Source organism: Sorex fumeus, unplaced genomic scaffold (assembly GCF_029834395.1).
Source record: "Sorex fumeus unplaced genomic scaffold, SorFum_2.1 ptg000044l, whole genome shotgun sequence".
NCBI lineage: Eukaryota > Metazoa > Chordata > Mammalia > Eulipotyphla > Soricidae > Sorex > Sorex fumeus.
The window spans coordinates 77,070,744-77,089,043 of NW_026606101.1; the positions used below are offsets into that span (position 1 = coordinate 77,070,744).

The 18,300-nt window shown below is 46.6% G+C and overlaps 2 gene segments (V, D, J or C); both read right to left on the bottom strand.

The window, feature by feature from the left end:
* Positions 1–10,522: 10,522 nt before the first annotated feature.
* Positions 10,523–10,938, bottom strand: LOC130030778 (immunoglobulin heavy variable 1-2-like; the record flags this gene model as incomplete). The annotated part of the segment is given in 2 exon segments: positions 10,523–10,815; positions 10,893–10,938. Coding segments are annotated over 2 exon segments (339 nt in total), but the record flags the coding sequence as incomplete, so codon positions are not given.
* Positions 10,939–11,036: 98 nt separating this feature from the next.
* LOC130030723 (immunoglobulin heavy variable 4-59-like) lies at positions 11,037–17,041 on the bottom strand. The segment is given in 3 exon segments: positions 11,037–11,129; positions 16,584–16,879; positions 16,960–17,041. Coding segments are annotated over 3 exon segments (471 nt in total).
* Between the last annotated feature and the right edge of the window lie 1,259 nt (positions 17,042–18,300).

Sequence of the window (18,300 nt, forward strand, 5' to 3'; positions counted from 1 at the left end):
GACTTATTCCTCTGAAGGGCTGGAGCGATAGCACAGCGGGTAATGTGTTAGCCTTGCATGGAGTCGACATGGGTTTGATTCCTCTGCCCGTATTGGAGAGCCCGGCTAGCTACTGAGAGTATCTCGGCCACCCAGCAAAGCCTGGAAAGCTCCCCATGACATATACGTTATGCCAATACCAGTAACAACGGGTCTCACAATTTCTTGACACGTTTCTGGTGCCCACTCGAGCAAATCGATGAACAACGGGAGAACAGTGCTATTCCTCTGAAAAGAATTTCTGTTCAGGAACACAGCGTACAACAGAGAGTATTTAGTAGTCTTCCAAAAAATGGCATTAAAAATTTATACTAGAGGGTAAAAGAACATATTGATGTATGCCTACTTAAATTGATTAAATATCCTTTATATATTTAAACTTTAAAATAAAAATGGAGTTCTTTACAACCTACCCACAGAGCCCAGCCTTTGTAGATCACGAATAGACCGCCCCCTGGTGGTCATAAGCACCCCTGCAACTCCCCTGTCTCCCTCAGCAGGTTTGTGCATGGGCTCACAGAGACTTGCCCTCACTGTGTGTCTTTTGCACAATAATACACGGCTGTGTACTCAGTTACTGAGTTGCTCAATTTTAGGTAAACTTAGTTCTTGGAGGTGTCCCGGGAGATGTTGACTCAGGACTTAAGATTTGGGTTATAATCAGTGCTTTCATCACTCCGAATAACACCAACCCAATCCAGCCCCTTTCCAGGGGTCTGGCGGACCCAGGTTACACCATAGCTAGTTACAGAGAATCCAGAGACAGAGCAGGTGAGGGACAGCGTCTGCGAGCGCGTCACCAGGCTTGGTCCTGACTCTGCAGCTGTACCTGGGACAAGAGACCTGGGGACAGAGACCCACAGTGAGTCACGGGCTCAGAAGCCCCATGCCCATCTTTGAGTCTCTGTCCAGGGACACTAACATCCAGGAGCTGCCACCAGAAAGAGGAGGAACCAGCGTTGATGCATGTTCTTGCCCACAATGTCCATAATCTCAGTCACCCTGTCAAGGGGAGAGGGAGCCAGGGTTGGGGTGAGTGTGGACATGGTTTTAACCCTGGGTCCCGAGTGAAGATTTGCATGAGGGGGAGTCCTCTGTAGAGAAAGAGGGGACGCAGGGAGGCTGGAGTCTGGGCTCCCTGAGAAGAGGTGCTTACTGTGGCTCAGAGCACTCAGACTTGTCCTTGGGCCCTGTCAGAGCAGCGCCTCTTCCTACAGCACAGGAAACGTGCTGAGGAGCTCTCAGGAAACAGGAATTGCTGAGGGGAAACAGCAGGTGGGGAGCAGAATCCCCGAGTCTCAGGTCCCTGATGACCAAACCCAGCTGTCCTGTAAACAGGCCCCTTCCCCTTCTTGATACTCAGTGGTGGCTCTTCTTTCTCTGTGAAATATTTGTGGTAGAAATATGGGTGTAGCCAGGTTTATTCTTACAGTGAATTCTGAAAGAACTTGGTTCAATTCAATGTCAGTGAAATATTACAGTCATTTCTTCTCACAATTAACTTGGATGAAAATTCCTTTTCCTGGAGCAGATTTACCCAGAATTATTTATTCAGTGCCGTTGTTAGAACACATATGCTCCCTGATGATGGGTGACTTGCCTGTTGTGGTTGGCCTGGTAATAGCACCTGATCCTGCTCTGTCTATCTATACCTCATAGACCAGCATGAACCTCAGGAGCCTGTACTGGGTCATCACTGAGGAATCCTGACCCTGTCAGGAGCATAGAAAGATCTAGTGGAGGACTCTCAGCACACAATCTATTGGGCCTGGAACCTGGTCTTAGTGTTGAGACTCACACATTCTATAAGGGCACAAGTGTGCTGGCCCTGAGAAGCACCAGGCATGACCCTCCACCCCCTCCTAAATGCACAGAACCTAGACATAGGCTGTGTCACATACGTGGGCCCCCTAATTCCATGAAGAACCAGAAGGTTGAGTTCATTCTAAGGGGCCAGAAAATATGCTCTAAAATTTTATGTTTAAAAAAGTCAGCATTAAGTATCAGAAGCAATCTACACACTCATTAGGGTCTACAAAATTCTGCCTAAGACACAAAGACACACAGACACCAACTCAGGCAACGTGAGGATTGAGATGGATGACTTCAAACCTCATGTACCAGTGGCTATAGGATTCATATCCACACTCGTGTATAAGCACGTGAGTCACTGTGTCTGTCCCTAGGTGTCTGTCCCAGAGCTCCTGCAAGGGCAAGACAGCGAATCCTCACAGACCTGACCCACCTGCGCTGTCTCTGTATCTCCACAGTCAGCAGTTTCCAGGGGTGCTGGGCCCCCAGACCTCAGAAAGGGCGCTGGACTGCCTGGGGAATGTTGGTAATATTTCCTAAAGCTGCTGCACCAAAACCAATAGGACACTTTCTTAAAAACTGCTTAAAAAGTTGTTAGAAATGCCATAAAGTCTGCACATTGATCTTGTTTACAGTACTGGCTCTATGCAACCCTTGCCACAGAACAATGTACTGATCACTCACCCCAGGTGCTTTCTGTTGTCTCAGTAATTCCTCTTTCCCACCCTACCCAGCCTCTCACATGTTGCCAGACAATGCATACAGGTTAAACGGGTCATATAGAGACTGCTTTATTGCTGAGGAGTGATCCACTGTATCAACATATTGAGCTTGTTTCTACACACATGAATGTGCACCTGGAATTTGCTCAGTGCCTGGCAGTTATAAAGATACTCAGTCTCACTCTGTAGATTGGGAGAGGTGAAGAAGTGTTGATAGCATTATGGAAAAAACATAACAGATGAAAATTAGAGAGCAGCTAACGAACAGCTATCTCTCACTTATCAGAGAACTGAAGTAATGTTGCCAAATTCAAAGTAGAAATGGGACAACTCAGATGCTGTTTTAATTTACTACTATAAAGCCAAAGACTTTGGTGACTTTGTTCTCTGTCCCTCATGGTTAGTCTTAAAAGTTTAGACAGTCCTGTTTGCAAGCTATCCTCAACATCCTTGACCAAGTAAATAGCCTGGAAAGTTTCTTCATTGATGTTTTCAAAAACATGAAGGGGGAGGAGGTGGACCACACTTGGTGGTAATCAGTGTTTCTTCCTGACTCTGTGCTCAGAGAATCACTGTTGTGTGGCTAGGGGTTTGTGTGTCTGGGGGGGAGAGTGAGGGGTGGCAAATGATATCCATATTGATCAGGCCAAATGCAAGGCAAGGCCCTGCCCACTGTACCATCTCTCTGTCCCCAGTTAGGCCATTTATTGAACACAAAATCTGCTACATTACCCCGGCACCTTGGCTCCAGACACTTGGGCCATTGTTTCCTTTAACAAGTGGAAGAGATTGATAGCTTAAGAGCAAGACTTGGATATTCACACCGCTGTGGCCTTAGGGTGATTACACATCCAGCGATTATATTTAAAGCATGACAATGTGATGGTAATTTCCTACTCTATTCTTTCCTGGAGCACAGACCTGAGAGTTTTCTAATCTTGCCTGCTTTAGAATCCCTTTAGATAGTCCCAGAATACTCAGGGGACTATGCCAACAATAGGATTGTTATTAATGGGAAAGTGTCCCACCAGTTGCCTGGAGGTTAGAAGTTCTCCCTGGCACAGCCCCTTGGCCACTAGAGGAATCTACCTGTAGAGAGTTCCCCAGGTCCCAACTTCTCTGACATTTCTAAGTATAATGTAGATAATTTGGCCTTGATTTGTTGGTGCCCAATGGCTCAAGACTTGGGAAAGAGGAGCTCTGTTGTCAGCAATACTTCAATCTTGCCTCTGCCTTACAGCATCAAGGCCAGTGCTCCAGCTTCTCCAGTCATAAGTATCCGCTGCTTCTCTCTGCCACCTGCTCTTTAGTACACACACACAGGCATTCTCCCTCAGCCCCTATGGACCATTTATCTCCTAATAAACTGTCATATGACTAAGGGTCTAGGACCCATGTGGGCGGGCGGCTATGTCTTGGCCATGCTGCACTCATAAATCTTTGAGCATCTACTGCCCAAGACAGATGGACCATATCCTCGTTCCCAGAGTCCCTGTAGTAAGGCGGTAACTGCATTCAGGGAGATGGGGTCCACGTATTTGATCAATGTCCTTTGCAAGGGGGACGTTTCCCCATCCCACGGAGATGCTTCTCACTTCATGTTAAGGCCTCATCAGGGAAGACAGGGCATGGACGAATTATCTGGGATTCTTGAATTCAACACCTTTGAGAGGAGAGGATTTTCCTGAGACTCTAGAGAGGGCAGACAAGATCGGGCACGTTCAGGGTGGTATGGCCGTAGACAAAGACGTATGGCTATACTTAAGTAGGGCCTACTTAAGTATAGCACAGTGGTAGGGCGTTTGCCTTACATGAGGCCAACATGGCCGACCCGAGTTCAATTCCTCTGCCCCTCTCGGAGAACCCGGCAAGCTACCGAGAGTATCTCGCCCGCACGGCAGAGCCTGGCAAGCTGCCCGTGACGTACTTGATATGCCAAACACAGTAACAACAAGTCTTATGATGGAGACGTTACTGGGCCTGCTCGAGCAAATCGAAGAACAACGGGAGGACCATGACCCCGTGACCCTAGAAAGGGCAGAAAACATGCCCCCAGTGTCAGCCAAAACATTTCCTTTCTTCCTCTCATTTACAATGTGAGCTGAGGGTCCCTGGAGGAGATGTTGAAGATAAGAACCTGTGTGCTTTGGACCTCCCCAGAACAGGAAACTGAAAGTCTCCTCGAGGGACTGAGTTAGGGAAATTGAGGTTCTTGTCTGTCCCAAGACACAGGAGGATGGTTAGACCTGGGTGAGGCTAGGATAGTCCCCCACACCTCTGCTCACCAGGGAGCTATTTGTGTCTCAGTGCCCTGTGTGTGTGCAGCTGGGAAAACCATTCTGAGCCCCTGGCACTTGGTGCTACAGTGCTATTATGAAACAGATCATTCTGTATCTCTCCCATTCTTGCTGATTGATTCATTCAGCATGATATCCTCTAATTTTTTTTTTATATTGCAGAAAGTTGAGTAATTTTCAACCCAGTAAGCATGGTTAGGCCCCTAGAGTGTAGACAGGATCAAAACTCTTTCCAGGTGTTCCTCATGGATGTGAAATTTATGAGTAAAATGTCTTCAGGGCAATGCCCCAGACTTTCTTCATTCAGTTGGAAGTGTGTACACTAGAGAGTGGTTGGTCATTTGAGAAGGTAGCATTCCCAGTGTCACTTGGACTTGTCCCTACACACAGAAGAGAGTGGGGAGACTGAGAACAGTTTGACAATCCAGAACTGTAGATAGCAGTTCAGTCACCAAGGAGACCCATCCAGACGCCTGCTCTGTGCAGAGGCAGGAAGGGTGTGTTGAGAACAATCCTCGAGGTCTAATTTCTGGACTGCCCTGTCCCAGGAATATGTCTGTTCCTTTCTGGTCTATCACATTGACAATCCAGGCTGGCCTTCAGGTCAGGCCACTGCTTCTGTGTTCTGCACTCACCTCGGTCGGAACTTTCACCCATACTGTGCTCATCGTGCCTTCAGGAATTGAAGGGTTGTCCTGATTCATGTATGTTCAATGTTCTTGTAGGAAAAGAATGAAAATACTCTCACATCAGATATGAGCATTCTCTCTGTCGTTGGGAAGGAAGTGTTTTGCTCACTATTTGTAAATTGACCATTTTGATAAATTTGGGAACATTTTTCAAAGTATGAAGGTATGAATCTTGGTTTCAACCTAAGAAGCAAACCTCATAGTCCAACTACAGAAACATGAATATTCCCAGTAGTACTCTGGTCTGCATGACGGATAGCCCATCATGTAGTCATGCTGTCTGAGACTTCCCAGTAGACACTAATAGGAGACATATATATGTGTGTATATATATATATATATATTCACATATATACATATATTAGGCTGGAGCGATAGCACAGCGGGTAAGGCGTTTGCCTTGCATATAGTCAACATGGCCGACCGGAGTTTGATTCCTCCTCCCCTCTCAGAGAGCCCGGCAAGCTACTGAGAGTATCTCGCCCGCATGGTAAAGCCTGGCAACCTCCCCGTGACGTATTCGATATGCCAAACACAGTAACAACAATTCTTACGATGGAGATGTTACTGGGCCCGCTCGAGCAAATCGATGAATAACGGGAGGACCGGGCCGTGATACATATATTTCTGTTTTCCACTCACCTAGTCTTTACATATGTGCATGGATATGCATCCTTGTATATATTTCCTCGATATCAATTCAGAAAAAGTGATAAATTGTAATTATTTTTTCCCAGATTGCAAACCATGCATGAAATTAATGTTCACCCAATACCATCTATTTCCCAGGAATGTTGGTCAATTGATGGCGTCAGACCCCAGGTATACTCAGCTGGGATGCATGAGCCTGGGGTGGAGGGAGCAGTCCCTGAGACCTCGCTCTACGTCCTGTCTGCTGGTTCATGCTACTGACAGCCCTCCTGGGCACACCGCAGACCTTGTGTCTCTCCTTTGGTAATGAACTTCCCCAGAGCTCTATTGAGATGCCCCCAACATAAGGACTTCACAGACCCTGACCCTGACCATTTCCTTACCACCACGTGCTATTATGAAACAGATCATTCTGTATCTTTCCCATTCCTGCTGATTGATTCATTCAGCATGATATCCTCTAATTTTTTTCTATAGGAGAAATGTGACCTTGGTCACATGAAAATGTGATAGGAGAAATGTGACCTTGGTCACATGAAAATATGGGGTTATCTTCTCCACTGGCTCTTGTGCAATGGCAGGATTCCAGCTCAGGAATAAAGAGATATAAAGATGTACAAAGGGGCAGGGCTGCACAAAAATTCCAGAAGGGGCTCTGACCAACACCAGGACTTTATCTCAGAGAAAAGGATTTCTTGCAAATCGCTTGATCACTTGACTTCCTGTTACTCATCGATTAGCTCGAGCAGGCATAAGTATCGTCTCCATTCGTCCCTGTCACGTGCTAGTGTAGCCCGATGGCATCTGCCTGTTCTGGGAACATGAAGAGCCAAAAAGCGATCATTCAGCATCTTAACGAAGAAGTCTGACTATCTCCTAGGTGGGCGGCCAAGTGGTCTTTTGATGTTCCAGAGAAACCAGGCGGTAATGGCTCTGGTTCAGCGTTCGTCTCCAAATCTCATTATATGTCCAGCCCATCTGATTTTTGATGCTTTTGCAAACGAGACAGCATCCTTGATTCTTGCTCATCTATGGAGATCAGAACTCCGGATTCTTTCTCTCATTTGAGTGAAACGTGATACTCCAAGCATAGCTCTTTTGATTCCTCTTTGGGAGACCCGAATTGCATTCTCATCCTTTTTTGTTGGGCCCAGGTCTCTGAGGCATACATTAATACAGGAAGAACAGTGGAATCAAAGAGATATGCCCGGAGCCAGAGGTTCTTTGCCCTCTTAGCTATTTCTTTGAACTCTTGAAGGCGTTCCAAGCTGCTCTCTTCCTCCTGCACAACTCAGGTGCCAGGTCATTCGTCGTGTTGACTTCTCGACCTAGGTACACATAACTATTGCCTCCATTCGAAAAGGTCGTTTCATTGATAGCGAATGGAACGTCAGGAACGAGACTGATTCTCATAACATTGTCTTCATGAGATTCAGCTGTAATCCGACCTTCCCACACTCACGGTCGAAGTTGACTAGCATTTGTACTGCTGGCTAATGTTTGGTGTTATTAGAACGATGTCATCAGGAAAGTGGAGGCGGTGTAGTTGTCAACCGTATATCTTCACTCCCATTCCTTCACAATTCAGTCATCGTATGAAGTTCTCAAGGGTGGTACTGAAGAGTTTTTGTGAAATGGTATCACCCTGCCAAACCCCTCTCGTGACATCAATGATCACTTCTTTGTAGAATGGTGAGATCCTGGTAGTGATTCCGTAATACAGCTCACAGAGGATCCTGATGAGTTTGCTCACCCTGTTTGGCTAGGGCTTCGATGACCGCTTCTGTTTCAATAGAATCAAAGGCCTTCTTTAAATCAATGAATATTAGACAAAGTGGCATATTGAAATCCCGAGAACCCTCAATGAACTTGGTTATGATGTGGATATCGTCGATCGTGCTAAATCCTTTGTGAAAACCGGCTTTGTTGCATGGTTGTCCTACATCTAGTGTTCTGCCAATCCTACTCAGGATGACTCGAGTGAACAGCTTGTAGATGACAATGGGCAGATTGGGCGATAGTTGCCAATGTCGTAGATGTCTCCCTTCTTCCACGGGGACAAAATCTTGCATTCAGACAGGTAGCATGTGAAGTGTCAAGCCAGTGTACTGATGAGTAATGACTGAAGGTTCTTCAGATGTTCAGGTATGACATTTTCTGGGCCAGGTGCTGTTGATTTCTTCACTGAAATAGTGTGTCGGATTTTGGAAGGGCATATTTATCCTGTGAAATTTGGTATGTGGGCAGGTGGACGTGGCTATCAAAGAGATCTGAGTAGAAGTCATGGATAATCTCCATTGCTCTTTTGGAAGATGTAATAGATCCATTAGGACGTTGGAGGGCAGTCATCTTGGTCTTGTAGTTGGAGAAGGACAGGCGGGCATTGCGAATGCTTTTCCCGGCTTCTGCCGAATCTACCAGCACTGCTGTTCTTCTCTCTTTGAGGTCTTCCTTTATCACTTCTCTCCACTGCTTTGCGAGCCCAGACATTCGCTTGCGGTTGCCTAAGGCATACGCCAAGCCACGTTGTAGAATAAGCTCAAGAATTTTCGAAGACAGGCTTTTTTTTTGTGGCTATCTCACTCTTGGCGTTCTTCGCACAATCATGGAGGTGCTGAACCAGTTGATCATATTACTCGTCAATGTTGTCAACGACGGCATCTTCCCATGTTGCAGCAACAGTGCCAAAGAGCTCCCAGTTGGTGGTCGTTCTGGGAGTTCTCTTCTCAAACTTTGCAGCCCTTTCTCCCCGCTCTGTGAAGTAGAATTTTTCACGAAGAAGACGGTGGTCGGATCCCGTTTGGAATTTTGGGGACAACAGTGACATTGGTCAGGCAAAACTGTCCATTGAATATGATGTGGTCGATTTCGTTGTGGAACAGTCCACCGGGAGACTCCCATGTCCAATGTTTAGATTCATCCTTTCTAAACTGTGTGACTACTCATGGTCTTGGTTGACATGATGAATTCAGACAGTCTCTCACCCTGTTTGTTCCATTGTAGACCATGGGTGCTGATGTGGAGTTCTTGGGCTCATCTTCTCAGTCTATCTTGGCATTAAAATCACCAACAATGATCTTTAGAAGTTGTGGTCTTCTTTATAGAACCTCTTCAGTTCCATGTAGAACTTCTCAGTTTCTCCTTCATCATAATTGAATGTTGGTGCGTAGACAACGAAGATAGAAACTGCCGGCAGTCAGTCACATCTATTCAAGTGTAATAGTCCAATTTGGGTTGTTAGGCATTCGAATGAAGCAATGCTCATGGCCAAGTTCGTGTTCACAAGGACACAGATACCAATGATGCCTCTTTTATCTCATGTTCTGAGGAAAAATTCTTTTCCATTGTTGAAAAAGGCATGATGTGATTGATGCCTTCTCATCGCGATCAGACCAATGATCTCGTACTTGATCATTCACGCTTGTACCATCAGGTTCTCGATGGATGCATCTGATGGAACCGCACGTGCATTGAAGGTACAGATAGTCATTTTAGTCTTTCTTTGTTTTGACATCCTAGTTCGGCCTTGAAATTTTATCAGCCTCTCCTTCCACATCCTTCTCAATGCTGCCATATTGGTGGCTCCTTCAGGGTCAGGGGAATGAGACCCATTGTATTTACTGATTTTGGCATAGAGAATACTCCACGGATAGCTTGCCAGGCTCTACCATGCAGGCAGGATACTCTCGGCAGCTTGCCAGGCTCTCCGAGAGGGATAGAGGCTTTTGGGGCAGCCTCAATTCGCCCTTGTAGGTGTTCCCATGGTTCCAACCATTTTTGAACCCCATTATATATGGTGTGGCAATACTGGAAGATGCGTATTAAGTGTCTTATGATGTGTCACGCGGCCACTTTGTGGCCTGGAGCGTACAGGCGGCTGCATAGTGGAGGTTGTGAAGGTCCTTACAGATACAGAATTTAAAACAAAATGTGAAACATTGGGAGTCTGCCATGTATAGACCTATAGTAGGAACCTGCAATAACCCCCGCTCAAACTTCCATGTGGTTCTTCCTGTACCATCTGGGGCACTCCACACAAAATTCTAGATGAAAATATGAGTGATGCCAGGTGTTCTCAAGAGAAGCCATCTTCCTCTTGGCTGTTGCTGAAGGACAGAGACAGATCCTGAGCCTTTCCCTCAGATGACGCCTGGCCCTTTGAGCTCCATTCTGTGTCTCAGACCCTGATTCTCTGAGGAGGAAATCAGGAGGATCAGCGTCCCTCTCATCATCTCACCTGGTAGAGCTGCCTCCCCATCAGGTTTCTGACACATTCAGGACATGGTTGTCACACTGTGTCACTCACACAGTAATACATGGCCATGTCCTCAGTGCTCAGCCTGCTCAGTTCGATGTAGGCTATGTCGTTGAACATTTCTGCAGTGAGTGTGAGTCTTCCCTGGAACTTCGGTTCGTAGCTTGTTCCACCATCGTAAGGGAGTATGTATCGCATCCACTCAAGACCTTCTCCCTGAGCCTGGCGCATCCAGTGCATATAGTCTTGGATGAAGGTGTATCCGGACGCCTTGCAGAAGATCTTCACTGATGTCCCATGTTTTGCCACCTTACCTCCTGACTGCACCAGCTGTACCTGGGAGTTCACACCTGTGGACACAGACAGGAGTGGGTGGGCTCCACTTGGCTGGCCCCATTCCCTCAGCCTAAGGCATGGGGACACTTACCTGTAGCCATTGCCACCAGGAAGAGAATTTTCCAGGTCCAGTCCATGGTTGGGACTGTGCACTAAGGGGCTTCTGAAGGTGTTGGTGTTTTGGCTGTGTGAGGTTGTTAGGACACAGACACATCTCTATTTAACTCAGTGTCCTTCATCTAATTTGCATGTTCATGAGGAGGTAGAATTCATAGCTGACGACCTGGTCCAACCTGAGAAGGGGCTGGTAGAGGTCACTGGGTCCATCCTCAAGGAGAGTGAAGAGGTCCACGTTCTGATCCTTGATTGAGGAGATGAGACTCTGTCCTGTCCCAGGACTCTGTGCAAACAGAGCTCCCACTCAGTAGGGCCAAACCCTGTCAGTACCTTCTTCTCAGGGTCCCCCACATCTTTATGACCTGGACACATCTGGTCAAACCTGGGCTCTGAGGTTATTTCAGGAAACCTATAACTCCACAAGGTATACTACAACGAGACTGCAAAACCACCGTAATCCCAGTGGTTTCCATTGGAGATATTAAGAAGTCCAGACACACCACTTGCATACAGGTTTTACTGCCTTATCAATATGATAAATGTTCCTCCCAAAATGGTTAAGTATACACAATTTAACCTTCTGTGTCCTATACTTATTTTTATTTTGGTTTTCTCAACAAAGCAAAATTTAGTTTTCTGGGTTTTTGAATAATTATTTTTTTTCTATTAAATCACTGTGAGCTAGACCCTTACAAAGCTATTTGTGATTTGATTTCATGTTTCTGAAGAGAAACCTTTTCCATCTCTGTACCCACTTCAGGCCTGCAACTGTGTGCTCTTGGGACTTGGAACCCCTGCAGCCTGGTCCCCATCCTGCAGGGAGAGTCTCTGGGCTCCCAGGGGCATTAACCTCTTGGCATCTCTAATACAGGATTGAATCCTGGGAATTCATTTCAGAAGCCTTCAGGGTCAGGTGAATGAGACCCATTGTAATTACTGGTTTTGGCATATCGAATACACAACGGGTAGCTTGCCAGGTTCTGCTGTGCGGGCGAATACTCTCGGTAGCTTGCCAGTCTTTCTGAGAGGGATAGAGGCTTTTGGGCAACCTCTAATCACCCTCGTAGATGTTACCATATTTGAACCCTATCAAATATGGTAAGGCAATTCCAGAAGATGGGTATTTAGTGACTTATGATGCGCCGCGCGGCGGCAAAGCGACTGCGCAGGTCCGGAAAGCGTCTTGGAGTGTGGCGGCGGCTGGGTAGTGGAGGTAGTGTCAGTACTGGAGGTCTGCCAGTGGGATATTTATCTGGTCCCGGTAGGGGTAGAGTGGGTCTTCTGTGCGCAATCCTATCCCTGGGTCTCTGGTGGTTGGTGGAAGCAGACAGGGAAGGGTAGGGTGGGGCTCCTGATTATAATCCCTTTGTCACCTGTGGTTGGTGGAAGCAAGCAGAGAATCTCTGTCCCTGGGTCCATTGAGTCAGGAGTCCAAAGTCTCAGAGAGTTCCTCTTATCTTGTTCTGTGGGACTTAGGTCGTGCATGAGTAATTACAATGGGTCTCATTGTAAATACAATGGGTCTCATTCACCAGACCCTGAAGGCTTCACTAACACAGCAGCACTGAGAAGGATAAGAAAGGAGAGACCTATAAAATCTCAAGGCCGAACTAGGCTGCCACAATGAAGGAAGACAAAAATGATCATCTGTACTTTCAATGCACGTATACTAGCATCAGATGCATCCATCGAGGACCTGATGGTACAAGCGCGAATGATCAAGTACGACATCATTGGTCTGACCAAGACAAGAAGGCACAAATCTCATCATGCCGTTTTCGACACTGGAGAACAATTGTTCCTCAGAACATGTGATAAAAGAGGTGTCGGAGGCGTCGGTGTCCTTGTCAACACAAACTTGGCCAAGAGCATTGATTTATTCGAATGCCTAACAACCCGAATCGGATGTTTACATGTGAATAGATGTGGCTCACTGTCGGCAGTTTCTATCTTCATTGTCTACACAACAACATCTAATTATGATAAAGGAGAAATTGAGAAGTTCTACATGGAGCTGGAGAAGTTCTATAAAGAAGACCACACGTTCTACAAGATCATTGTGGGTGATTTAAATGCCAAGATAGGACCGAGAAGATCAGCTGAAGAACTTCACATTGGGACCCATGGCCTAGAATGGAACGAACAGGCTGAGAGACTGTCCGAGTTCATCATGTCGACCAAGACCATCCATGGTAACTCACAGTTCCAGAAGGCTGAATCGAAACGTTGGACATGGGAGTCTCCCGGTGGACGATTCCACAACGAAAGAGACCACATCATATTCAATCGATGGTTTTTCCTGACTGATGTTGCTGTTGTCCCAAAATTTTGAACGGGATCGGACCACCGTCTCCTTCGTGCAAAATTCTACTTCACAGAGCGGGGAGAAAGGACTGCAAAGTTTAAAAAGAGAACTCCCAGAATGACCACTAACTGGGAACTCTTTGGCACTATTACAGCAACATGGGAAGATGCCATTGTTGACAACATTGACGAGGAGTACGATCGACTGGTTCAGCACCTCCAGATTGTGTGAAGAACGCCAAGAGTGAGATAGCCACCAAAAAAGTCCTGTCTTCGAAAACTCTTGAGCTTATTCACCAACGTGGTTTGGTGCATGCCTCAGGCAACCGCAAGCGAATGTCCCAGCTCACAAAGCAGGACAGAGATGCGATCAAGGAAGACCTCAAGGAGAGAAGAGCAGAAGTGCTGGTAGATGTGGCAGAAGCCAGGAAAAGTATTCGTAACGAACGACTGTCCTTCGACAACTACAAGACCAAGATGACTGCCCTCCGACGTCTTGATGGATATATCACATCCTCCAGAACAGCAATGGAGAAGATTGTCCATGAATTCTACTCAAATCTCTTAGACAGCCATGTCCACTTGCTGACATACCAAATTCCACAGGCTGGATACGTCGTTCCCAATGTTCTCCCTTCCGAAATCCGACACGCCATTTTGTCAGTAAAGAAGCAAACAGCACCCAGTTCAGACAAGGTCAGACATGAACACCTGAAGAACCTGCCGTCAGTACTCATCAATACGCTGGCTTGGCTCTTCACACGCTACCTGTGTGAATGCAAGTTTCTATCTCATTGGAAAACCAGCAGGACTGTACTACTGACCAAGAAGGGAGACATCCGCGACATTGGCAACTATCACTTGATCTGCCTATTGTCTGTCATCTACAAGTTGTTCACTCAAGTCATCCTAAATAGGATTGGCAGAACACTAGATGAAGGACAACCATGCGAGCAAGCTGGGTTCCACAAAGGATTCAGCACCATCGACCATATCCACACGATAACCAAGCTCATTGAGGTTTCTCGGGAGTTCAAGATGCCGCTCTTTCTAACGTTCATTGATTTAAAGAAGGCCTTTGATTCTGTTGAGACAGCAGCAGTCATTGAAGCCCTAGCCAATCAGGGCATTCAAACAATACATCAAGATCCTCTGTGACCTATATTACGGATTCACTACCAGGATCTCACCATTCTACAAAGAAGTAATCATTGATGTCAAGAGAGGGGTTCGGCAGGGTGATACCATTTCACTGAAACTCTTCAGTGCCTCCATCGAGAACATCATGCGATGACTGGAATGGGAAGGAATGGGAGTGAAAATATATGGTCAGCAACTACACCACCTCCACTTTGCTGATGACATTGTTTTCATAACACCAAACATTAGCTAAGTGGCACAAATGCTGGCCGACTTCGACTGTGAGTGTGGAAAGGTCGGACTACAGCTGAATCTTACAAAGACAATGTTTATGAGAAACAGCCTCGTTCTTGATGCCCCATTCGCTCTCAATGGAACGACCATCTCCAAATGCAACAGCTATGTGTACCTAGGTCGAAAAGTCAACATGACAAATGACCTGGCACCCGAGCTGTGCAGGAGGAAGAGAGCGGCTTGGAACACCTTCAACAGCATCGAAGAAATAGCTAAGAGGACGAAGAACCTCCGGGTCCGGGTACAAATCTTTGATATCAGTGTTCTTCCTGCATTATCATACGCCTCAGAGACCTGGTCCCTATGCAAACAGGATGAGAACGCTATTTGTGTCTCTCAAAGAGGAATTGAAATAGCTATGCTTGGAATATCACGTTTCACTCAAAAGAGAGAAAGAATTCGGAGTTCCGATCTCCATCAACGATCAAAAATCAGGGACACTGTCTCGTTTTCCAAGGTGTCAAAAATCAGATGGGCTGGTCACCTAATAAGATTTAGAGACGACCCCTGGACTAGAGCTGTTACCGACTGGATTCCACTGGATGTTAAAAGACCGAGTGGCCGCCCACCTAAGAGATGGTCAGACTTCTTCATCAAGATCATGAACAATCAGTTTGAGGCTCTTCGTCTTCCTAGAGCGAACAGACGCCATTGGGCTACACTAGCAGGCGACAGGGACAATTGGAGACGTCACTGTGCTCCACTCGAGCAAAGCGACAATTAACGGGAAGTCAAGTGATCAAGTGGTCAAGTGAATAATAATAATAGTAATAATAATAATTCAATGGGCTGGAGTGTATCCTTTGCAGCCTGGAGGCCCAGGTTCATTTCCTGGTACCCCATAGTACCATGAACCCTGCAAGAGCAACCCCTAGTAATGGATCACTAAGATGCTCACTGGCACCGCTGGGTAAGGCCCAACCCCACCGCCCCACAACACAAAGATTTCTTAAAGCCCAGCTACAAATAATCCAATTTTTAAAATGGATTTAAGATCTGAACTCACACCTGTGAAGATAAGCAGATAGCATTAGGCTCATGAAAATGATGCTCAATGCTATTCACTGTTGGAAAACTGCAATTAAAACAACAACATACTTGGGAGCCAGAGAGGTAGTATAGTGGGCAGGGTATTTGAGTCACACAAAGCAGGCCTGGGTTAAATCCCAGTACCAGATAGAGTCCCACTGAGCTTTGCCAGGACTGAGGCCAGAGCTCTGCTAGGTGTGACTCCTCCCTCAACAACAAAAACAACAACAACAACAACAAAGAAAGCTTCAACCTTGGGGCTGGAGTGATAGTACAGTGGGTACGGAGTTTGCCTCGCACACTGCTGACCCACGTTCAATTTCCAGCATCCTATCTGGTCCCCTGAGCACCACCAGGAGTAATTCCTGAGTGCAGAGCCAGCAGTAATTCCTGAGTGCAGAGCCAGCAGTAACCCCTGAGGGGTGTGACCCCAAAAGAAAAACAGAAAGAGCTACAACCTTTCAGAAGGGTTAAAATTCAGAATACCAGCACCGCCAAATGCTGGTAAAGATACATAGTAACAGAAGATCTCATTCATTGCTAGTGGGAACACAAAATTGTGCAGTTGTCACCTTTATTCCCACCAGAAGCATGAGAGTCCCGATGGAGAGGAAGTAATAACTAAAGTGTATATACTTGTTTTTTTTAAGTTGGTATAAATATTATAATACAGAGAAAAATGATCCCCCCACCGAGAAGAAGAAAAATATGTAAAAACAAATGAAAAAGAAAAAAAGAAAGTGACTTACTGTCCCTTCTCCCCCTGCCCCTGGCACCGCGTAGGATCACTTGGAGCAGAGCGCCCCCTGGTGGCCTATCACCTCTACAGCTGCCCTGTGTCCCTCAGCAGGTTTGTGACTGGACTCACAGTGACTTGCCCTCACTGTGAGTCTTTTGCACAATAATACACGGCTGTGTCCTCAGTTACCGAGTTGCTCAGTTTTAGGTAAACTTGGTTCTTGGAGGTGTCCCTGGTGATGCTGAGTCGGGACTTAAGACTTGGGTTATAGTCTGTGCTTCCACCATTACATATAGTACCAATCCAATCCAGACCCCTTCCAGGGGCCTGGCGGACCCAGTACACACTATAGCTGGTTAGAGAGAATCCAGAGACGGAGCAGATGAGGGACAGCGTCTGCGAGGGCGTCACCAGGGTTGGTCCCAACTCCTGCAGCTGTATCTGCGACAGGACACCTAGGGACAGAGACCCACAGAGACTCACGGGTTCAGAGGCCCCATGCCCACCTTGGAGCCTCTGTCCAGGGGATACTCACATCTGGGAGCTGCCACCAGAAAGAGGAGGAACCAGTGCTGATGCATGTTCCTGGCCACGAGGTCCATGATCTCAGAGACCATGTCAGTGGAAGAGGGAGCCCAAGTTGGGGTGAGTGTGAACATGGTTTTAACCCTGGGTCTGGAGAGCAGATTTGCATGGGGGAGCCTCTGTAGAGGAAGAAGGGGACTCAGGGGAGGCTGGTGTGTGGCCTCCCTGGGAGGAGGTGCTGACTTTGGCTCAGAGCACTTGGGCCTGTCCCTGGGCCGGGAAATCTGGGCCTCTTCCTCCAGCACAGGAAACGTGCTGAGGAGCTCTCAGGAAACAAGAATTGCTGAGGCGGAAACGGCAGCAGTGGAGGAGAGTCCCCGTGTCTCAGGTCCCTGATGACCAAACCCAGTCCTCCCAGGGCCTCTACCCTATAGACAGGCCCCTGACCCTCAGTGGTGGCTACTGTTCTCCTACTTCATAAGATAATACTGGCACGTAATACACAGTATAATTGTCACAGTAAATTATGACTTATTCTGGTCCAATCCATGGTTAATCAATTTTCAGTCTATTTACTCTTGTCCTCATTTTTTTTCTAATTCTAAAAATACATGTTAAATAAATTGCCTTTTTAGTTTTTGAAGTTTAAGTCAGTGTGGGTTTGCATGTCATTGTGAAAAAGGATGAAGAATTCTTTTTTATTTCCTGTTTTCTCCTGGGTTGATAGCATAACAGGTAAGGCATTTGCCTACCGGGGTTTGATTCCTCCACCCCTCTCGGAGAGCCTGGAGAGCTACCTAGAGTATTCTGCCTGCACGGCAAAGCTTCACAAGCTACCCATGATGTATTCGATATGCCAAAAACAGTAACAGCAAGTCTCACAATGGAGACGTTTCTGGTGTCCACTAGAGAAAATCCATGAACAACGGGAGGACAGTGACAGTGACAGTTACTCTCTCATCTTGTATGAACATTTCTTCACGTGGGGGCAGCTTCAATCCTTATTGTCCAAGATGGTTGTCAGGGTGAATTTGTTTATTCTCTTTTATATTGGGACAAGGAAGATGCTTCTGCCCAGGTGACCTTCCTGGTGTGGTTGTCCTGGCCAATGGCACCTAAAATTGCTCTGTCCTATGTACAACTCAGTGTCCAAAAGATGATCATGAACATCAGGACCTTTTCCTTGGGGTTCATCACCGAAGAATTCCAACCCTGTACGATGCTTAGAAAGACACAGTAAAGAGTCCTCAGCACACAACATATTGGATCAGAGTTTTGGTCTTTCTGCAGATTCACACATTATATACAAGTACAGTGTGCAAGCTCTGAGCAGTGACTCGTGAGGCCCTAT